The sequence below is a fragment of the Geotrypetes seraphini genome, chromosome 3, assembly GCF_902459505.1.
Source record: "Geotrypetes seraphini chromosome 3, aGeoSer1.1, whole genome shotgun sequence".
Classification (NCBI taxonomy): domain Eukaryota; kingdom Metazoa; phylum Chordata; class Amphibia; order Gymnophiona; family Dermophiidae; genus Geotrypetes; species Geotrypetes seraphini.
Genome location: NC_047086.1, coordinates 68,967,268 through 68,990,926, shown reverse-complemented (window position 1 = coordinate 68,990,926; position 23,659 = coordinate 68,967,268). Strand labels below are relative to the sequence as shown.

Genomic DNA, 23,659 nt, shown 5'->3' with positions numbered 1-23,659 from the left:
AGATCTCGTCCAGTAAAATGTTTCCATGTCCAGTATACCTCAGAAGTACACTGAAATGGCTAACCAATTTCCAAGCTTGGACAAATTTAGTAAATTTTGTTTTTAAATATGTATATGTATTTCTTTTAGTTGTTTTTTTTTTTTTTTAATCTTTTAACTTTATTTTAATATCATATTATTGTAAACTGCTGAACGTTTGCACCAATTAGTGGTCTATCAAATATAAATAAAGGGAATGGGGAAATGTATATTGACTTTTTTTGTGGCTTTGGCATTCAAAGCTGACATTCAAAGTGGTGGGCACAGAAGGATTAAGTAACACCCAGGGTCATAAGGAGCAGCACTGGGATTTGATTTCACAATCTCTGGGTGCAGAGGCAGCAGCCCTACCAGCGAGCCTCATAAACTTCCACATAAACTGCAATCATCTGCTGGAAACGGAGAATTCTTATTCATTCATACTGGAGATTTACAGGACTGCACCAACTTTATAGTGGCAATGTCACTTAACACCAGTGTTTTCTACCTCCATTGCTCTCTCTGGGAAACCTCTACAAAATCTTTAATAAACTCTCTGGCCCCCCAACAGGAAAAAACCCATCTTAAGTCAGACTCAAAACTAAACAATAAAAAACCTTGGTTTAACGATAAACTTGCCCTTCTTCGTCGTCAACTTCGTTCAATAGAACAAAAATGGCGTAAAACACGCTGCAATAATCTTCTTATCCTCTTTAAGGAAAAATCCTCCTACTACAAATCTGTCATTCAACAAACTAAGAAAGAATATTACTCTAAATATATCACCTCCACCCGCAACTCTTCTGCTCTTTTCAATTTAGTTCAATCGCTTTCTTCATACTCTAAAAAGAAACCCTTACCCTTAATCACACAGCCAACTGCTACCGAGTTAGCACTCTTCTTCAACACAAAAATCAAAGATATCAGATCCCATCTTGGATCTCCTCCTCCTGTTTCTCCTCCTTACATCACCGATGACTCCACTCATGTATCATTTAGCACCTGCTCAAACTTCAAACTTCCCTCACTAGCAAATCTTCTTTCAATCCTTCAATCTTTAAATACTCCAAACAATCTCATGGAGACTATCCCCCCTTCGCTCCTTAAAAAATTATTTTCTTTCTTTGGTCCATTCATCCGGGAAATGGTATCCAAGTCTCTTTCTGATTGCCTTGTGCCTATAGCTTGGAAAACAGCCCTTGTTATTCCAAAATTGAAAAATCAAAACTCAGATCCCTCACTACCAGCAAATTTTCACCCTATTGCTAACCTTCCTATGATTTCTAAACTATCCGAAAAAATCATTCATAACCAACTTACAGAATTCATCGATAATACTCATGCCTTACATCCATGCCAAACTGGCTTCCACTCTTCACATTCCACTGAACTGTCACTGCTAGGCCTAGTCTCAACTATACACTATTATCATGATTACCAAAAATCTGTTCTCCTTGTCTCTCTTGACCTGTCTGCAGCCTTCGACACCATTGACCACTCCCTCCTTATCAACCGACTTAAAGACTGTGGCATCACAGACCGGGCTCTTTCTTGGTTTGTTTCATATTTTAACGAACGTTGTTTCAAAGTTCCTGTAAAGAATGAAATTTCTTCCTCTATTTCCCAAACCTATGGTGTTCCGCAAGGCTCCATTCTATCTCCATTCTTATTCAACATTTTTCTCTCCCCTCTTCTTACATTAGCACAATCTATCAGATTCACAATCTTTGCCTATGCAGATGACATACAACTACTTCACCCTATCAATACCTCAAACATTTTAGAAATAAACGACATCAACAATAAATTGGACGCAATAAATGACTGGCTTTACACAAATAAACTCTCCCTCAATATCGACAAATCCTGCGGTCTTCTACTCCCAATTAACAACAGTGAGACTTTATCCGGTAAAATTTTTATCAAATCCATCCCTATAAAAATGGAATCAAAAATAAAACTTCTAGGAGTCATTATCGACAAAGACCTCACTTTCCATGATCACATCAGTTCTGTAGCAAAAATTTGCTTTTTTAAACTTCATCTTATCCGTTCCCTCATTTCAATTCTAGATACGGATGCAATTAAGATTTTAATTCACTCTCTAGTTATCTCCCACCTCGACTATTATAATTCTCTTTTCAATGGACTCCCCCAAAAAGAACTCCGACGCTTACAAATAATTCAAAATACAGCAATAAAACTCATCTATAAAACTGGCAAATTTGACCATGTTACTCCACTTTTGAAGGAAGCACACTGGCTCCCTATTACACACCGTATCACCTATAAAATCATTCTGCTCACCTTTAAAATAAGACTTTCCCACCAGCCTTTATATCTTGATAAGCTTCTTATCCCACAATGCCCAACACGCCTACTGAGATCAGCAGATCAGAAACTTTTGTTAATCCCTTCCATAAAAGACTTCTTCTACACTAGGAAAACAAACTTCGCAGTAGTAGCTCCAACAACTCTGTGGAATGCTCTGCCACAGCAACTCCGATTCGAACATTAACTTGATAAATTCAAGATAAGCCTGAAGACTTTCTTATTTAGCGACGCCTTCTCCTGTATTTAGAGACCCTTTTTCCTTTTTCTCTCTTTTTTCTCATTCTTTTCTATTTTTTTTTTCTTTCCTTATTCAGCAAACCGCTTTTATAAAGCGATCCCGCCCCACATGTTTTACCCTCTCCCCTCTCTCTCCCTTCTTCTTTTAACATGTAACTTTCCCCTCCCATCTCCCTTTTTCCCTCACTCTCATGTCTGTCCTGTTTATGTCCTTGGTGTGCACTATTATTATTTTTTAATTATTTATCTTTTTAAATTTTTATTGTAAACCGGCCAGATACTTGCTGATGGTCGGTATATTAAAACTCAATAAACTTGAAACTTGATATGAAGGGGAGTGAAGGGAGGAGGCACAATCTACTAATCCATACAGGTCAAGCAGGAAAATAAAGAATACTCAAATTAAATGGCAGCATTAATGTGTTTTACAATGTTGTTTTAATGAGCAAGAACTAGAGGAAATCAGAATAACCAAGATCTGACAATGTGTCAGTCATTGCATGTCTTCTCTTTTCTGCAGTTCTTGTACTTCAGTCAGTCACTTAACATAACCAATGTTCAACTGATCCCAATGATAGATCCATTTCCTTCCACCTCTAAACTCCATGCTTACTTAATCTCCTCCACTCCATTTTTCATTTCTATGGTCTGGGCAGTTTATCAATTATCTTGTTTAAGGTATAATGAAGAATTAGGCTTTTTATAAATAAAGCCTGTAGCATACAATTAAAAAAATGAGTTACAGCCTAAGAATATAAGACAATACTAGAGTTGTGTGTTAATTGGTTTAGTTCAAGAACTATTTATATTCAATGACAGACATTTTCTTCCACCTAGTGATAGGAATTAACTCACCAATTGGCATTGAGTAATGTATTTCTTCCACCACAGATACGGGCGAACAGCTGGAATGGCAGATAGTCCATAATAGGAATACATGAGCACATGAATAAAACTATTAAGTGTGGCACCAAAGTAGGCTGGAAAATATAAGAAAACAGCACTTTATTTCCATAGAAATTCAATACCTAGTAAATGGTCCATCCAATCTATTCAACAAGGTGGCCAGAGTTGTATCTGTCATCTGCAGAGATTCTACTTCAAAATTAAATACTGACATACTTAATCTCTCCCTCCCTCTACCAATTCAGAGGTAAAGAGCATAGGAATCTGCCCAGCACTGGTCCTACTTCCCAGCTATTAGAGTTGCCGATAAAACCCATACCAGCCTTTATCCTTATCTGTTTGTCATTTATGGGACACAGACTATAGAAGTCTAATACTAGTCTGTTTTCCCAAACTCTGAAGCTACTATACCAACTACAATACAGATGCAATACTATGGGTTGGAAGATTATTTTTAATCACCTTTGCCTTCCACATAGGCGCTAGTTCTGTGGGTGCCCGAGCACCCCCAATATTTTAGGGACCTCACGTAATCACAGAAACACTAGTTGCCCTCGGCCCCACAGCTTTAGGGGGCCTCCCGAAGGTTTGTCATGCTTCCTCCTTGTCTCCACCCTCGTCCGGCATCCCCCTGGTCTTCCCACTCTAACTTTAGAAAGTAATTATGACCTGCAGAGGATCACCAGTGCTGAGTGATTCTAACAGGCTGCCAATGGCCTCCACTGCACATTCCCCTCTGCCGTGGTCCGTCCCAGACTGAAACATGAGTTACATCAGAGGAGGGGAGGGACCACGGCAGAGAAACATGCAGCACCGGTGATCCTCTGCAGGCCGTAATTACCTTTTAAAGTTAGAGTGGAAAGGCCAGTGGGATATCGGACAAGGGAGGAAGCATACCAGCCTTGGAGGGGGGGGGGGGGGGCTAAAGCCGCAGGACCAACGGCAACTGCCATTTTCTCTAAATCCTCTTCTTGAAGTACATGGGGGAGGGGAGAGGGGGGAGGGGAAGGAGAAGAAATAATAGGCCTGGGAACAGAGGAGAGGGAAAGAGATGGTGGACAATGGGATGGAGGAAGGGAAAAGAAAGGGAGAGAAGTTGGACCCAAGGGGTAGTGTGGAGGGAGGGGGTAGAGACACTAGATAGGAGAGTAGTTAGGGAAAAGAAAGAGAAAGGTGGAGGACTCTGGGGTTGTAGGGGAGAGATACTCGATAGGAGAGCAGTTGGGAAGAGAAAGGGAAAGATGGAGGACCCTGGGGTGGTAGAGAAGGAGGGAGGATACTGGATGAAAGGGTAGTTGAGAAAAGGAAAGATGATGATCTGGGGATGGTGGGATCCATCGCTGCAGCTGCACTTTCACTCTTTGTGCCGCTGGCAGCGTACGTGAAGTAAACACGCCGCCTTCCGCAGGCTGGAACCTTTCCCTTTGCTACTGCTTCCTGTCCCCACTTAGGCACAAAGTAGTAGAAAGCTTCTGGGCCGCATGAAAGCAGCATGTTTACTTCACTCACACAGCTGGTAGCTGGAAGAATGCAAGAGTAGATGCCTTATCAGATCCTTGAGCGGAGGGGGAGGTTGGTCATTAGAGAAATGCTGGAAAATGTTTGACTGGGGATGAAGAGGAAAAAAAAATATCATACTTCGGGAGAGGGAAGAGAAAGGGAAGGAGAGGACAGAGATGTCAGACCATGGTAGGGAGGAGGAGGAGAGAAGAGGAGATACCAGATCACAAGAAGGGAGAAAGATAAGGAGAAAAGTGTCAGACTACTGGAGGGAGAGGGAAGGATAGAGATATGCCAAATCAGGGAAGGAGGAGAGAGAGAAGGACAGGGAGATGAGTCCACAAAGGGGGAGGGAGGGGAGGAGATGGTGCAAAGGGATGGAGAGGAGAAAGATGTCAGACCACTAGAGGGGTAGAGAGAAGGAGGAAATGGTGCACAGGGACGGGAAAGAAAGATATGCAAGAAATGCTGTTTAAGAAAAGATGGGAATAAGGGTAAAGAAAGAGGGAGGAAAGCAATGTTACTTACCGTAACAGTTGTTATCCAGGGACAGCAGGCAGCTATTCTCACTAGTGGGTGATGTCATCCGACAGAGCCCCGATACGGACATCTTGCAAGCATGTCTTGCTTGAAGAAACTCAGAAGTTTCGAGATGCCCGCACCGCGCATGCGCCAGTGCCTTCCCGCCCGATGGTCCGGCCGTGTCTCCTCAGATCAGGTAGCTAGCAGAGAAGCCAACCCAGGGGAGGTGGGTGGGACGTGAGAATAGCTGCCTGCTGTCCCTGGATAACAACTGTTACGGTAAGTAACATTGCTTTATCCCAGGACAAGCAGGCAGGTATTCTCACTAGTGGGTGACCTCCAAGCTAACCTCAATGGGATGGATGGAGAGTTGGCAACTTAGGAGAACAAATTTTGTAACACAGTTTGGCCAAACTGCCCATCCCGTCTGGAGAAAGTATCCAGACAATAATGAGAGGTGAACGTATGAACCGAGGACCAAGTGGCAGCCCTACAAATCTCCTCAATTGGTGTCGATCTGAGGAAGGCTACAGAGGCTGCCATTGCTCTGACCCTATGGGCTGTGACCTTACAGGGAAGGGGTAATCCAGCCTGGGCATAGCAGAAAGAGATACAAGCCGCCATCCAGTTGGAGATGGTGCGCTTCGAAACAGGTCGTCCCAACTTGTTTGGATCAAAGGAGACGAAAAGTTGAGGAGCAGTTCTGTGTGATTTGGTGCGATCCAAATAGAAAGCCAAAGCACGTTTACAGTCCAGAGTGTGAAGAGCTGATTCTCCAAGATGAGAATGAGGCTTTGGAAAGAACACTGGAAGCACAATGGATTGGTTGAGGTGAAATTCAGAGACCACTTTAGGCAGGAATTTCGGGTGAGTGCGGAGGACCACCTTGTCATGATGGAATACTGTGAAAGGTGGGTCCGCCACCAAGGCCTGAAGCTCACTGACCCTGCGAGCAGATGTGAGGGCCACCAGAAAAACCACTTTCCAAGTGAGAAACTTTAGTGGAGCCTTGCTCAGAGGCTCAAAAGGAGGTTTCATAAGCTGAGAAAGGACAACATTTAGATCCCAAACCACTGGAGGCGGTTTGAGAGGAGGATTGACATGAAAAAGTCCTTTCATAAATCTGGAAACCACAGGATGAGAAGAGAGAGGTTTCCCTTGTAGAGGCTGATGGAAAGCCGCAAAAGCACTCAGGTGGACTCGTATAGATGTCGACTTGAGACCAGACTGAGACAGATGTAAAAGATAGTCCAAAACAGAGGATAGAGAGGCTCGCTGAGGCTCCGTAGAATTGGAAATACACCATGAAGAAAATCTAGTCCATTTTTGGGAGTAGCATTGACGAGTAGCAGGCTTCCTGGAAGCCTCCAAGACATCCCTCACCGCCCGGGAAAACTGGTGCGGAGTTACGTTGAGAGGAACCAAGCTGTCAGGTGGAGAGACTGCAGGTTGGGATGAAGCAGAGACCCCTGCTGCTGAGTAAGCAGTGAAGGAAACACTGGAAGTAGGTACGGTTCCCTGCTGCTGAGTTGAAGTAGAAGGGAGAACCAAGGTTGCCTGGGCCACCGAGGAGCTATCAAAATCATGGTGGCATGTTCGGACTTCAGCTTGACCAGAGTCTTTTGAATGAGAGGGAATGGCGGAAACGCATACAGAAAGCGATTCCCCCAATCCAGCAGAAAAGCATCTGCCTCGAAGCGATGAGGAGCGTAGATCCTGGAGCAAAACTGAGGCAGCTTGAAATTGTGGGGAGCCGCAAAGAGGTCTATCTGAGACATTCCCCACTGAGCAAAGATCTGATGAAGGGGCTTGGAATGGAGTGTCCATTCGTGAGGCTGGAGAAGACGACTCAGTTTGTCCGCCAAGACATTGTCCCTCCCCTGAATGTAGACAGCTTTGAGGAAGGTGTTGTGGCGAACCGCCCAATCCCAGACTCTGAGAGCTTCCTGGCAGAGGGAGGCCGAGCCCGTGCCCCCCTGCTTGTTGACATAATACATGGCGACCTGATTGTCGGTGCGAATGAGGACCACCATGTCGTGAAGCAGATGTTGAAAAGCTTGAAGAGCATTGAAGATGGCTCTGAGCTCCAGAAGATTGATTTGATGGAGTCGGTCCGCACAGGTCCAGAATCCCTGAATGCGAAGCCCATCCAGATGCGCTCCCCAGGCATAGGTCGAGGAATCGGTTGTGAGAACCTTCTGGTGGGGAGGAGAATGAAACAGCAAACCTCTGGATAGATTCGAAGAGGTCATCCACCAGAGTAGAGACTGCCGAAGAGCAGGAGTGACTGTGATGTGTCGCGTCAACGGATCCGACACCTGAGTCAACTGAGATGCCAGGGTCCACTGAGGAATTCTGAGGTGGAGTCTGGCAAACGGCATCACATGAACTGTAGAGGCCATGTGGCCCAAGAGGACCATCATGTGTCTCGCTGAGATGGTTTGGCGAGAAGACACAGACTGGCAGAGATGAAGAAGAGCATCCATGCGCTGAGGAGGAAGGAATGCTCTGAGACGTACAGTATCCAGGACAGCCCCGATGAAGGGAAGAGACTGGGTCGGCTGTAGATGAGACTTGGGAAAGTTGATCTCGAATCCCAAACTCTGCAGGAACAGAATCGTTGACAGGGTCGCTGAGATGACCCCTGAGGCCGAGGGAGCCTTGATCAGCCAGTCGTCGAGGTAGGGGAATACCTGAAGACCTTGGTTCCGGAGGGCCGCGGCCACCACCACCAGACATTTGGTGAAGACTCTGGGGGACGAAGATAGGCCGAATGGAAGCACTCGATACTGCAGATGGAGATGTCCCACCCGAAATCTGAGGAACTTGCGAGAGGCTGGATGAATGGGAATATGAGTGTAGGCCTCCTTGAGATCCAGAGAGCATAACCAGTCGTTCTGCTTGAAGAGGGGGTAGAGAGAAGCAAGTGTCAGCATGCAAAACCTCTCTTTGACTAGGAATTTGTTGAGGACCCTGAGGTCCAAAATGGGTCGCAGGTCGCCCGTCTTCTTCGGAACAAGGAAGTACCGGGAGTAAAACCCCTGGCTCAGTTGGTCCGTCGGGACCAGCTCCACGGCACGAAGCCGGAGCAAAGCCTGAGCTTCCTGAAGAAGAAGGGTGGTCTGAGTCAAGTTGGAAGGATACTCTCTTGGAGGGTGGTCCGGAGGGACCCGATGGAAATGAAGAGAGTATCCTTCCTTGATGATAGTAAGGACCCAGAAGTCGGTTGTTATGGCCTCCCAGCAATGATAAAAATGATGGAGGCGCCCTCCGATGGGAAAAACAGGGGGAGGCAGAACGAGGTTGGTTATGCCCTCGACGAGACAGTCAAAAAGGCTGAGTGGTCTTAGGGACAGCAGGCGACTGAGACTTAGGCTGACCCTTCTGGGGAGGCTGTCGCTTCGCCGGTTGCCTCGCAGGTGGAGTTTGCCTCCGCTGATAACGCCGCTGATAAATCAACGGCGGGCGAGAAGGTCGAGACTGCTGAGGCTTAGGTTTCGGCCGAAGGATAGATTGGAAGGACTTTTCGTGGTCAGACAACTTCTTCGTGACAGTCTCGATGGATTCGTCAAAAAGATCCGCCCCAGCACACGGGACGTTCGCCAGGCGGTCCTGAAGATTCGGGTCCATATCAATGGTCCGCAACAAGGCCAACTGGCGCATCGCCACCGAGCAGGCCGCCGCTCGGGCTGAGAGCTCGAACGCATCATAGGCAGATTGCATTAACTGAAGCCGAAGTTGGGACAGCGAAGCAACCACTTCCTCAAACTCAAACCTAGCCTGGGACTCGATGTATGGTGTGAACTTCCGAAGCACAGGTAGAAAAAATTCCAAGTAGGCTGCAAAGTGGAAATTGTAATTCAGGACTCGAGACGCCATCATCGAATTCTGATAGATGCGTCGACCAAACTTATCCATGGTTCTGCCCTCGCGGCCCGGAGGCACTGAAGCATAGACCTGGCCAGGATGAGACCGCTTGAGCGAGGATTCGACCAGGAGGGACTGGTGAGAAAGCTGAGGACCCTCGAAGCCTTTATGATGCACCGTGCGGTACCGCGCATCCAATTTGCCAGGGACCGCGGGGATAGAGTAAGGAGACTCGAAGCATCGCATGAAGGTCTGGTCGAGGAGCTTGTGCAGGGGAAGCCGCAAGGACTCTGCCGGAGGACGAGGCAAGTGCATGGTATCGAGGTACTCCTTGAAATATCGAGACCCAGCATCGAGAGTAATGTCCATGTCATCTGCCATCTGCCTGAGGAACGATGAAAAGGACAGTTGGTCCGCCGTCGCCGGTCTGCGAGACGGACTAGAAGAAGAAGAGGCTTCCGGCTCCAGAGAGGCCTGCGAGCAACAGGACGAGTAGAAAACCTCGGGGTCCTCGAACTCCGGGCCCGGAGGAGGAGACCCAGTCGAAGCAGCATACCCCAACCGAGGCAATTTCTTCTGAGGCGAGACGGTCGAGTGCCGAGAGGAATGCTTCGAAGAATGTCTGGATCGATGCCCCTCTCGATGCCTGGAAGGGGATCGAGCCCGTCTGTGAGAAACTGGGTCAGACGCCTCCAAGGAGCAGATCGGACTCGATGCTGTCGATCGCAGAGGCGGAAGAGTCGGCGCCTCCCCCGACGCCGCCCAGGCTTGATAGCGGGTTCGGAAGAACTCGTCCTGCTTCCTGCTATGCCCAGGACCGGGTGGCCCCGAAGGTGGACGCCATACTGAGTCATGGGGCGGAGTAACCGGTTCCAAGGGAGGCAGGTCACTAAACGAGGCTTTCCTCGAGGGGATGGGCTCCAAGGGAGGCATATCACTAAGGGAGGCCCTCCTCGAGGGGATCGGTTTCAAAGGAGGCATAGCACTAACGGAGGACCTCCTCGAGGACCCGGACACCGCTCGCCGCTCCTCCTCGCCGAGCAACGAGGTCGTGCGGCGAGGAGGAGGAGGAGGGGGTGGTCCACCCCTCGAAGCCGAAGCTGGGAGGTCACCCTGAATGGTGGCAATCAGCCGAGACCCCATGGTCTGCATGAGCTCCACAAACTGAGCCTCCAGAAGGGACCGCAACGAAGCCGATATGGAGGGATCCGCACCAAAAGATCCGCACGGTCTCCGCGCTCCTTCGGTGCTGCGTGCTTCTGCTTGCCAGTCTTCGGCACCTTGAGCACCACCGGTGGAACTGTAGGGATCGATACCTGCTCCGAGGAGACAGAGGAAGGCACCGGCGCTGAAGCCGGGGCCGAAACCGGTGTGAACGATGCCGGTTTCAGGAGGCCCGAAGCAGCCGGGGAGGCAGAGGGCTTCGCTGAAGGAGTCGAAGCACCCGTCGATGTCGAAGCTGCAGGATCCGATGAAGCTTCCATCTTGAACATGGACTCCCACAGTAGACAGCGGCGCTTAAACACTCTCGCCGTCAGAGTGGAGCAAGGCCGGCACGATTTCGGGAAGTGATCCGGTCCCAGACACTGTAAGCAGCGTCGATGAGGGTCCGTGAGCGAAATCGCGCGCTGGCACTTGCTACACTTTTTAAAACCGGTAATCGGCCGGGACATAGGCCGGAAAAGCTCCGCCGCAAGGTCGAAGGCGCGGGGCCCCAGCCACACGGTCGACCCGGTATCGGAAGGAAAAAAATTTATTTTTTTTTTTTGAAAAAAGAAATCAAAGAAAGAAATAAATGCACAGGAGAGCCAAAAGAACTCAACCCGCGGCAAAATAGAAGGCAAAAAAAGAGATTCAATGGGCGCAAATTGAAGATAGACTTCTCAGCTCCGCGGAAGAAAAAGAACTGAGGAGACACGCCCGGACCATCAGGCGGGAAGGCACTGGCGCATGCGCGGTGCGGGCATCTCAAAACTTCTGAGTTTCTTCAAGCAAGACATGCTTGCAAGATGTCCGTATCGGGGCTCTGTCGGATGACATCACCCACTAGTGAGAATACCTGCCTGCTTGTCCTGGGATAAGGAGATGGTACACATGGACAGAGGGGAAGGGCAGAGAAAGGAAGGAGATGGTACATATGGATAGATGAGAAGGGAAGATATGGAACAGTAGATAGATTTGAGAAGGAAGCAGAAAAACTGAATGAAGTTGAATATTCAAAGTTAATGCCAAAGATGGTTGTAAGGCAGAAAGTGAAGAAGGAAAGAAAAATAGCAGATGGATAAGGTGGCCCTGGAAACACATTTAAGAGCACAGACAGTAGGATGTTCAACCAGAGACTGGGAAAGATGATTAGAAAAATAAAGTCACCAGACAACAGAGGTTGGAAAATGGTTTTATTTTCAATTTAATGATTGAAATATGGCAGTTCTGAGAATTTACAGCTGCTGTATATATTTTCCACTATTTAGGAAGAAATGCATGTGTTTCTATTACTCTGGTGTTGTACTGCATGCAGAGTCTAGCATCTTAGGGTTTCATTTGTATATATTAGGACTTTTAGTTTGTGGTCCTGTCATTGCATAGTATTTATCTGTGTTCTGCATGTGTGACCAAGGTCAGGTGTCTTGGTAGGAATGAATGTTAATAAGATTATATTGTGTGTGTATATATTGTGACAGGGATCTGGCCAGTCCTAATAAAGCCCGGGGAAAAGAGCAGGGAAGCATTAATAATGTGCCAGGGACTAAGGAGAAGAAATATCCTGTGTATAGGGAAAATCCTGAGCACAAGGTTAAGTGGGAGCCTGTCCCTTTAAATGCTCACAGAGCTCAGGCTGGAACGGGAAGGACAGGGCTCTTTAAGGAATTAGCTAAAGCTGCTGTGGGGGGGGGGGCGTGGTTATGTGCCGAGGCTCCCTTTTTCTGAAGCTCCCTCGTCAGTAAGAGAGGAGGGACAGCTGGGACGGGAAGCTCAGGGGAAGCTGAGAAGGAACCCAGCTAAAGCAGCTAACTTTTGGCCAGCCTTGGAAAGTTCTCACCAGGATAGGGAAATGCAAAACCTTGAAACACAATCTGAGGTTTGTGACATGGACTGGTTAGAGAATAATGCTATGTCTTCTGAGGAAGAACACCCTATGGAATGGGAATAGGTTTAGGAAAGCCTGAATGTCCTTTTTCCTTGGTGAAAGGGTTTTTTGTTTCTTCCTTTTTGGGGTTTATGTTTTGTGAAGGATTTTGGTATCCGTGTTTCAAGCTGGGGCTGGAAGCTGCTGAATTTACTTTTGTGTTAGATGAGTGGAACAGTGGCCACACCTGTGGGAGTACAAGTCCCTCTGCTCCTAGCAAAAGGGAACTGCCACTCAATTCTTCCAGAAGCCTAATTAGTGCCTAGAACCAGGTAGCTTAGCTATTGCCAAGGCAGGTACGGTTCTAGCACTGCTTGGGGGGAAATAACACTTAACAGGAACTGTATGTTATGTTCTTAATTTGTGAACTTGAATTGGCCAGCACTGAAGGTGCAGTGATAAGAACTGGCACATAAGAGAAAGAAAGCAGAACAAGAGAAAATTGGAATGTTTTTGGGTTTTTACTTTGAATGCCAAATTTTGACCTTTTTTGTTTGAAACTTTCCTTGTGGATAAATAAAAGTCATATATTTGGACAAAACCCGGCCAGTGTGGTGTGCAGTTTATGGGAGGCACCAGGCCGCTGTGGTCCACCACGGTTATGCTCGCGCCAAGACTGGGGATTCTGTGGAGTTACTAGGCCTCGCCAGGATCCCGGTCCCACAATATGAAAAATGAATGGAAAAATGGCATTACAATTAGTACTTTTATTGCAGGGGTAGGGTCTGGGCAGAGCTTGGACACCCGAAATCATTTTGAAAAGTTGGCTCCTATGGCATTCCATATGCACATGGACATTTTGCTGGCAGACTGTATGACAAGACCAGGATACTTGGAGATCTGTGCACTAGATCTATATTGTTTTCTTTTCCTACATGTTCTACCATTTTTCTTCAAAGCAGCATGTTGCAAAATATCTTCCAGGAAATTTCTTTTGGACTCTACAATAAATTTTTCAAAAACTCATTTGCTTTTCAAATTACATGACAGAATACTTCTTTTAATGATCTAGAAACCGACTATTCTTTCCTTTTACATTTAGAAGATTTTCACAGTTCTTAACACACTGGAATTTAACATGCAATTTATAGAACACCTTTTTCATTTACATGGGTTTTTACTCAAGCTTCTCATTTTGAAACTGCAAGATTAAATTCTTCCAAATACTACCTTGATGTTTCTGGTATGTTTTGCTGCCTCATCAGATTTCTAACTATTTCTTGTTGCTGTTTTTAATTGTACAATAAATTTTACACATTTACTAATTTATTTGGAAATTAAACAAAGAATTATAATCTCACCACATCATTCTGAACTTCCTTAAGCTGTTTTTCTTTGAGATACAGTACTCCCCCGAAATTCGCGGGGGTTCCGTTCCAGGAACCTCTGTGAATTTTGGCTGGGGAGGCAGGAGAGGGCAGCTGGAGCTCAGCTCCTTACTGGTATAGCCCAACTTTACTATAGGAAAAGGTGGTTGGAGCAGACCGCGAATGAGCAAGTCCACGATTCGTGAACCGCAAATTCAGCACAGTTACTTACCGTAACAGGTGTTATCCAGGGACAGCAGGCAGATATTCTCACATGTGGGTGGGTGACGTCATCTACGGAGCCCCAGCGCGGACAGCTTTTCAAGCAAACTTGATTGAAGTTTCAAGTTTGCACACTGCACCACGCATGTGCATGCCTTCTCGCCCACTAGAGGGCGCATCCCACCTCGTGGTCCTCAGTTCCATAACTAGCAAAGAAGCCATCCCCGGGGAGGCGGGCAGGTTGTGAGAATATCTGCCTGCTGTCCCTGGATAACACCTGTTACGGTAAGTAACTGTGCTTTATCCCAGGACAAGCAGGCAGCATATTCTCACATGTGGGTGACCTCCAAGCCAACCAAAAAAGGGCAGGTGGGAGGATGGCAATTTAGGAAAACAGGTTACGTAACACCGACTGGCCAAACCGGCCGTCACTTCTGGACAAAGTATCCAGACAGTAGTGGGAGGTGAACGTATGAACCGAAGACCAAGTGGCAGCCTTGCATATGTCCTCCACCGGTGTAGAACGGAGGAAAGCCACAGAGGCTGCCATCGCTCTGACTTTATGCCCCGTGACTCGACCCGGGGGCGGAAGACCAGCCTGAGTGTAGCAAAACGAAATACAAGCAGCCAACCAGTTGGACAAGGTGCGCTTGGAAACAGGATGTCCTAAGCGATTAGGATCAAAGGACAAAAACAATTGAGGAACCTTCCTATGAGAGCTGGTGCGTTGGAGATAAAATGCTAACGCCCTCTTACAGTCAAGCGTGTGAAGCGCCGTCTCACCAGGATGGGAGTGGGGCTTCGGGAAGAACACAGGAAGGACAATGGACTGATTGAGGTGAAAATCAGACACAACCTTTGGCAAAAATTTCGGATGAGTGCGGAGAACTACCTTATCATGATGAAACACAGTAAAAGGGGGGTCCGCAACCAAGGCTTGCAACTCACCAATCCGTCGTGCAGATGTGAGGGCAATCAGAAAAATTACCTTCCAAGTCAGAAATTTCAAAAGAGATTTGTCGATTGGCTCAAAGGGAGGTTTCATCAGTTGAGCCAAAACCACATTCAGATCCCACACGACGGGAGGAGGTTTCAGAGGGGGACAAACCTTGATTAGTCCTTTCATGAAGCGGACCGTAGATGCCATGTGGCCCAGAAGCATCATCATGCGCTGGGCTGACACGACAGGCAGTTGAGAGACCAGACGGCCCAGCCGAACCAAAGCTTCCAACCGAGGAGGCGGGAGGTATGAACGTAGGCGCACAGTGTCCAGCACTGCGCCTATAAACTGAAGTGACTGGGCCGGGGACAACTGCGACTTGGGAAAATTTACCTCGAACCCCAGGCGTTGAAGGAAGATGATAGACTGTCGGGTCGCTGAGATAACCCCCTCCCTGATCGGGGCTTTGATCAGCCAATCGTCCAGGTACGGGAAAACATGAAGCCCACGAGATCTCAGGGCTGCCGCGACCACTACCATACACTTCGTGAAGACTCGAGGGGACGAGGCCAGGCCGAAGGGAAGGACCCTGTACTGAAGGTGCAGTTCTCCCACCTGGAACCGTAAAAATTTTCGGAAGGCGGGATGCACCGGAACATGGGTGTATGCTTCCTTCAGATCGAGGGAGCACATTCAGTCCCCTTCCTCTAAGAGAGGATACAAAACCGGGAGAGACAGCATCCGGAATTTCTCCCGGACCAGGAACTTGTTGAGCTTCCTGAGGTCCAGTATGGGGCGTAGTCCCCGGTCTTTTTTGGGACCAAAAAGTAACGGGAGTAAAAGCCCGTCCCCAGCTGGTCGTGGGGTACCGGTTCCACCGCCCGAAGCTTCAACAGGGCCTTGGCTTCGGTCAGAAGGATGGGAAGCTGGGCCCGATTGTAAGGGGAAGCCCCCGGAGGTTGATCCGGCGGCGCTGACAAAAAATTGAGAGAGTAGCCCTCGGAGACGGTCCGGAGCACCCAAGCATCGGATGTTATCTCGGTCCAAGCCGCGTAGAAGGACCGGAGACGCCCCCCTATGGGAAGGGGTTCCTGTAAGATCGCGGAGGGGAACCTGCCCCATCCGCTCAGCCCGTCAAAAAGACGGCGCGGGTTTGGAAGGACCCTGCGCCGGGGCTTTCATCTGTCCCCCTCTGCCCTGCTGAGAAGGGCGTCTAGGTGGCGGCCTAGAAAAAGCCGGGGTTGACTTTTGGGGATACCGCCTCGGAGGAGGACGGATGGGTTTCTGCGGCGGGGGCCTAGGTTTGGGACGGACCAAGGAGGCCAACGAGCGCTCCTGTTCCGACAACCGTTTGGTCGCCGCCTCTAAAGACTCATCAAACAACTCAGACCCCACGCAAGGCAAGTCTGCAAGACGTTCCTGCAGGTTTGGGTCCATATCGAGGGTGCGAAGCCAGGCCAGACGGCGCATGGCCACTGCGAAGGCCGACACCCTCGAAACCAGCTCAAATGTATCGTACACAGCATGGAAAAGGTACAAACGCAATTGAGACAGGTTGGACATAAATTTGTCAAATCCCGCCCTTTGGGAGTCCGGTAAGGAGTCATGATATTGAGGGAGGTCCTTCACCATGCCACGCAGATATGAGGAAAAGGTGAAGGCATAATTTAGTACCCTGGTGGCCATCAGGGAATTAGAGTAGAGGCGACGGCCAAACTTGTCCAGGGTCCGACCCTCCCTGCCGGGTGGAACCGCCGCAGAAACCCGGGAGGGTTGCGTCTTTTTCAGGGCAGACTCTACCAGTAAGGACTGGTGGGAGAGTTGCGCCTTCTCAAACCCCTTGGTAGGTACCGTCCTGTATTTCGCCTCCATCTTGGACGGGACAGACGGGACTGTAAGAGGGTTAGCTAGATTTTTCAGCCAGGTCTGTAGGAGGACCTTATTTAAGGGGAGCCGAGGGGCCTCCCTAGGTGGGGTGGGGAGGTCCTGCTCCTCTAGGAATTCCTTTGTATACTGGGAACCCGCCATGAGGTCCAAACCCAGGGCTCGTGCCATGTCCTGCACAAAAGTGGAAAAGGAGGACGGCCTGGCGGGCGGTGAAGGGGTTCTCGACCTCTCCGCCGAACAAACGGGAGAAACCTCGTGAGAATAATGGGGTTCTCTGCCGGACCCCGAGCCCCACGAAGTCAGCTCCAAAGGCCTCGAGGGGGTAGGAGAACATCTCCGCCTCGAAGAGCCTCTAGGCGAGGTACCCGGAATCCGGGGAACGGAGGCACTCTCCCTTCTCCTCGGCGAGGAGTGGCGGGAAACCCTTCTAGCAGGGGACCGGAGAAGCCTCGGGTTATCGAGGTGCAACTCCGACACCTGCAAAGCCTCGCCCCCGAGCGGCGAGGAACGGTCACGCCGCCGAGGAGAGCCCCGCGAACGCTTCGGCTTCCTCGGCCGACGCCTCGTCCGAGGTCGAGTTGAGGGCGAGGAGCCCCGGGAGGACCTCGAGGAGGAGGAGGAGGAAATGCGTCGCACCCGCCACACCTTGTCCCGGGGCCGCACGCTGCGCTCAGGCGGTGCCCCCGAGGTCGAGGTCGAGGGTAAAACCGAGGCCGAGGTCGGTGGAGCCCCGATACCCGAGGTCGAAGCAGTCGGGCCCGAAGCCCGCTGCTGCTGTTCAAGGGCCCCCGACAGCTCCGACGAAATCAGAGCTCGGAGGAGGTCCTGAAAGGCCGGGATCCCGACGAAGGTCGGGAGGTCCGAGGTCGGGGCACGCTCCCTGGAGGGCGACCTCGGTCTCGAGTATTCCCTTGGGGCGTGCGTGGCCGGAGTTTTAGGCGGGGCCGAGGACGACCCACCCGCCGTGGTAGGAGCAGAGGATGGCTTCTTAGCAGACCCTGTAGGGGATGGAAAGGAGGACTTACCCAAGGCAGGTTTTGTCCCCGATGTCGACTTCGAGGGACGAGGCGAAGCCGAGGCCCCCGAGGTTGCCGAGGCCGAGGTCAAGGCCGGGGCCGAAGCCGACGTCGAGGCCTTCACCGGCGCGGGGTCAACAGCAAACAACTCCGCCATACTCGCCCGTCGGCGGCAGAGGGCTCTGGGCTGGAACGTTGAACAGCGGTCACAGGAGGCCCAGGATGATCGGGGCCCAGGCAAATTATGCACCACCGGTGGGGGTCAGTTATTGACAGCAACCGCTCACACCGGTTGCATTTCTTAAAGCCCGTCACAGGACGGGACATGAACAAGGAAACAGGCCGGGAACGAACGACGTCCCGCGGCCACGGCTGCCGGGAGCCCCCGGAGCCGAACGAAAAGTAAAGTTTTTTTTTTTTTTTTTTGAAAAACGGATCGGGAACGACACGAAAAGAAAAAATATAAAGCACAGCGACCGATTAGAATCCAGACGCGGTGACAGAAAGGCAGGCAAAGGGAGCTCAAAATCCACAGGGCTTTCTGGCTCCGCGGAAAAAATTGAACTGAGGACCACGAGGTGGGATGCGCCCTCTAGTGGGCGAGAAGGCATGCACATGCGTGGTGCAGTGTGCAAACTTGAAACTTCAATCAAGTTTGCTTGAAAAGCTGTCCGCGCTGGGGCTCCGTAGATGACGTCACCCACCCACATGTGAGAATATGCTGCCTGCTTGTCCTGGGATAAATGAGGGAACACTAATGTAAACCCTGCATGGGAAGTAGGTGACCACAGGCATGACAAGACAATGAAATGGTGGTCGAGACCCCACAGAAGCTTTTATAGGCACATTTATTGAGATACCTTCATGATTTACTCTTAACTGTCAGATTATCTAAATTTGATTTTGCTAGAATTACAACTTTAAAATGCAGAAATGACTGCTTAGAGTCTATCCAGAATTACACAGTTGAACAGTAAACATATATGGTTTCAAACCTTCTTACCCACAATACTCACAGTGACCACAGGGCACCCAGTTCATAACAAACCACCAAATGTTCAACATAGAGGCATGGTGGTAGACATGCAGGACACTGATCTGGTGGTTATTTTTCCGCAAAATGAAGAAAAAGGTATCCATAAACTCTATCAGCTTTGAAAAATAGTACCACCACAGGACACGAATGATCTAAGTAGAGAAAGACACAGAAAATCAAATACTTTCCTACATTAAATTATGAGAGTTATAGTTTGTAAAGGGAAAAGGATGAGCTAATTTCTAAATCCTTAACATCTTAAAAGTACAGCATGTTCTGAATTGTCAGCAGGTAGCTGTTATTAGTTATGCACAAGTTTTACCTTCTTAATGCTTTGAGCAGGATTTATTAAACTACAGGTTTTTACACAGAAGCTGAACTCCAAGAATAAGATACTTAAAGCTAAACCTATGCACTGATATGCAAACAGTTTTGTTTACAGTAGTTTTTGGTCTTTGAATAGCATATACCGTATTTTCGCGGATATAACGCGCGCGTTATACGTGGTTTTTACGTACCGCGCATACCCCTCGCGCGTTATATGCCTGAGCGCGGTATACAAAAGTTTTTAAACAGTTCCCACCCCGCCCGACGCCCGATTCACCCCCCCAGCAGGACCGCTCGCACCCCCACCCCGAACGACCGCTCGCACGCGCTCCCACCCGCACCCGCATCCACGATCGGAGCAAGAGGGAGCCCAAGCCCTCTTGCCCGGCCGACTCCCCGACGTCCGATCCATCCCCCCCCCGGCAGGACCACTCGCACCCTCACCCCGAAGGACCGCCGACTCCCCAACAATATCGGGCCAGGAGGGAGCCCAAACCCTCCTGGCCACGGCGACCCCCTAACCCCACCCCGCACTACATTACGGGCAGGAGGGATCCCAGGCCCTCCTGCCCTCGACGCAAACCCCCCTCCCCCCCAGCCGACCCGCGACCCCCCTGGCCGACCCCCACGACCCCCCCACCCCCCTTCCCCGTACCTTTGGAAGTTGGCCGGACAGACGGGAGCCAAACCCGCCTGTCCGGCAGGCAGCCAACGAAGGAATGAGGCCGGATTGGCCCATCCGTCCTAAAGCTCCGCCTACTGGTGGGGCCTAAGTCGCGTGGGCCAATCAGAATAGGCCCTGGAGCCTTAGGTCCCACCTGGGGGCGCGGCCTGAGACACATGCTCGGGTTTGGCCCATGTGCCTCAGGCCGCGCCCCCAGGTGGGACCTAAGGCTCCAGGGCCTATTCTGATTGGCCCACGCGCCTTAGGCCCCACCAGTAGGCGGAGCTTTAGGACGGATGGGCCAATCCGGCCTCATCCCTTCGTTGGCTGCCTGCCGGACAGGCGGGTTTGGCTCCCGTCTGTCCGGCCAACTTCCAAAGGTACGGGGAAGGGGGGTGGGGGGGGTCGTGGGGGTCGGCCAGGGGGGTCGCGGGTCGGCTGGGGGGGGGGGGGGTTTGCGTCGAGGGCAGGAGGGCCTGGGATCCCTCCTGCCCGTAATGTAGTGCGGGGTGGGGTTAGGGGGTCGCCGTGGCCAGGAGGGTTTGGGCTCCCTCCTGGCCCAATATTGTCGGGGAGTCTGCGGTCCTTCGGGGTGGGGGTGCGAGTGGTCCTGCCGAGGGGGGAGAAGAATCGGACGTCGAGGGGGGGCATCAGGCTTTCAGGATGGGGACAGGACTTCAAGGGGGGACAGGCAGATCTTCAAGGGGGACAGGCAGACCTTCAAGGGGGACAGGACTTCAAGGGGGGACAGGCAGACCTTCAAGGGGGGACAGGCAGACCTTCAAGGGGGGACAGGACTTCAAGGGGGACAGGCACGGAGAGGCGGGGCAGTGCACCGAAAGTCAAGGCAGGTGAACGAGAGTCGGGACAGCGCACGGAGAGGCGGGGCAGTGCACGGAAAGTCAGGGCAGGTGAACGAGAGTCGGGACAGCGCACGGAGAGGCGGGGCAGTGCACGGAAAGTCAGGGCAGGTGAACGAGAGTCGGGACAGCGCACGGAGAGGCGGGGCAGTGCACGGAAAGTCAGGGCAGGTGAACGAGAGTCGGGACAGCGCACGGAGAGGCGGGGCAGTGCACCGAAAGTCAGGGTGAGTCGGGGCAACCAGAGGAGAGTCGGGGAGGGCGAAAGGAGAGTCGGGGTGGCCAGAGGAGAGTCGGGAAGAGCGAAAGGAGAGTCGGGGTGGCCAGAGGAGAGTCGGGCAGCATGCGCGTTATATGCCTGAGCGCGGTATAGAAAAGTTTTTTTACATATCTTCGTGATTTATGCGCGCTATACCCCTGTGCGCGTTTTACAACGGTGCGCGTTATATCCGCGAAAATACGGTAATACTTTTCTATAGTAGTTTTCAAATTTGCAAAATTAGGCTCTTAAGTGAATAGATGCTTTGGATAACTAAAATACTTCCCTCTCTTCCCAAAGCCTAATTTTCAAAATTCTCTTCTATTGTCACCCCTTCAGTGGAGCTTTTCTCTATTCTATTTCCCATGTTCAATACATTGAGCACATGGCTACCTTGGTGCCAGGTCTTGTAGGTACAGGTTCCAAATGTGCAAGTTCTTTTCCCTTTAAGGGTCAATTTAAACACTTGTAATTCCAAGAACAATAAAATGTGGAATTTCTCTCCCCAGTGCCATAAAATGGAGGATCCTTATCTAGTCAAAAGTGGTATGTGATATCACGTTACTGTAATTGGCTACTTTTTTCAAGTAATCAAATATTCATTAAACTAACTAAAAGTCCAATTCAAGATCACCATTTATTGAAATAAAAATACACAGACCTAACATGGACGTGTTTTGGTGTATATTGTCTGCGTCAGGATCTGTTCATGTCAATGTAATGTCACCGTTACTATGAAGCTTTCTGGCATCTAAACAAAACATACTGTACTGCTATTGCAGTTGCTCGTAGCAGCAATAACAGTATGTTTTGTTTAAATGCCAGAAAGCTTCATATAGTGACCTTATATTCTAATATTTGTTTTGCATTCCTTTCCTGATAATTTCTAACATTCTATTTGTTTTCTTAGCTGCTGCTGTACACTGAGCTGAGGGTTTCAATGTATCCTTAATGACAACACCTAGATTTTTTCCTGGGTGGTGACTCCTAACATGGAGCCCTGCAGCACATAACTAGTTTGGATTCCTCTTTTCCACATGTATCACTTTGCACTTGCTCCCATTAAATATCATATGCCATTTTGATGCCTAGTCTCGCAAGTCCTGTTGCAATTTTTTACAATCCTCTTGCGATTTAACAACTTCGAGCAACTTTGTGTCATCAACAAAATTAAATATCTCACTAATTATTCCCATCTCTAGATTATTGATAAACCGTATTTTTTGCTCCATAAGACACACCCTAGATTTAGAGGAGGAAAACAAGAAAAAAAACCATTCTGAACCTAATTGTGCACCCAGCCTCCCACACTCCCTGCCAGGCTCTGAACCCTGTCCCCCCTTCCCTGCCAGGCTCTGCACCCTGTACCCCCTTTCCTGCCAGGTTCTGCAACCTGTCCCCCCTTCCTTGCCAGGCTCTCTTCCCTGCCAGGCTCTGTACCCTGTCCCACTGCCCTGAAATATAACCTGCCCCCCCTCACCTCTGGTGGTCTAGTGGTAGGCTGGGACAGGAGGGATCTGTCCCAGCCGACTAACAAATTTCTCCTTCTCCCTGTTCCCCCTCCTGGTACCTTTTTAAAAAACCCCACCCTTCCTTTTAAAAACACCCCCCCCCCGCGCCCACTCACCTGCCCTTCCTTTTAAAAAACAGCCCCCCGCCCCGCAATACCTTTTTTTTAAATGCAAGATATCAGAGATGTTTTTTTCCAAAAGCTAACGTTTAAATTAATAAATTACATTACATTTGTGATTTCTATTCCGCCTGTGCCTTGCGGTTCTAAGCGGATTACAGTTAAAAGAGATCAGGACATTACCGAGAGAATTACATTACGACGATTTAAGTAAATTACATGTTGTGGTATAGAAATACAAGTATAAGATATCTGGATTTATCGATAGAATAACTTGACAGGGTTCAAGTAGTTACAAGGTTCAGTGGGGAAAACAATATAGGCAACTGAAGAAAGATACCTAACTTTGAAGGAATCAGTTAAGTGGATACCTAAGGGAGATGCTTATTTAGGAGAAGGTTAAATGGATACCTAGGGGAGATGCTTATTTAGGAGTTTGGATATTTTTCGTAAATGAGGTTCAAGGGGATGCAAAATAAAACTTTTTTATACCTTTGTTGTTTGAACACGTTTTGGTTTTTTGGGGGTAATTTACTTTGACTCCTTGTGTCTCTTTTCTGTTTTTATCTGTTTCTTCTGTTTGTGCAGGGTCTCCTGTCTCTTTGACATGTCTTCTAGTCCCAGGTCCACCATCCTTGTTCCTTCTGCACCCCTATTTGCCCTACCAGCATCTTCCTTCTCTGTACCTGTTCCTATACTACCTCCATGTCCCCATCTGCCCTTTTTCCAGCATTGTCCCTCAAGTGTCCTAATCTCCTCCATTTTCCAGCATTGCCTCTATATTCCACTGTTCCTACCCTCTCCCTGTCTACTATTAATAGTCTGCATCTCTGACCCTGCTATCCCTCCTCGCCCAGCATCTCTCTTCTATGTTCGTATCACTCCCCATGTTCAGCTTCTCCCCCGTCTCTTCCCTTCTAAAGATCCCCTCCCCCACCCCATCTTACCTCATGGCCACATATCTTCCCGGCCTGCTCCCCCCCCCCCCCCCCCCCCCGAT

At 49.4% G+C, this 23,659-nt stretch overlaps 1 protein-coding gene across 7 annotated transcripts in view; it reads right to left on the bottom strand.

Moving 5' to 3' along the window:
- The window catches only part of ELOVL5 (ELOVL fatty acid elongase 5), a 98,848-nt gene that overhangs the window by 41,183 nt on the left and 34,006 nt on the right, over positions 1-23,659 (bottom strand). For all 7 annotated transcript variants that reach the window (XM_033936692.1, XM_033936691.1, XM_033936690.1 and 4 more), the window contains exons 5-6: positions 18,900-19,071; positions 3,445-3,569 (exon numbers count right to left, since the gene is read on the bottom strand). In XM_033936692.1, coding sequence (XP_033792583.1) covers positions 3,445-3,569; positions 18,900-19,071 — 297 coding nt within the window. The remainder of the gene's footprint in view (positions 1-3,444; positions 3,570-18,899; positions 19,072-23,659) is intronic.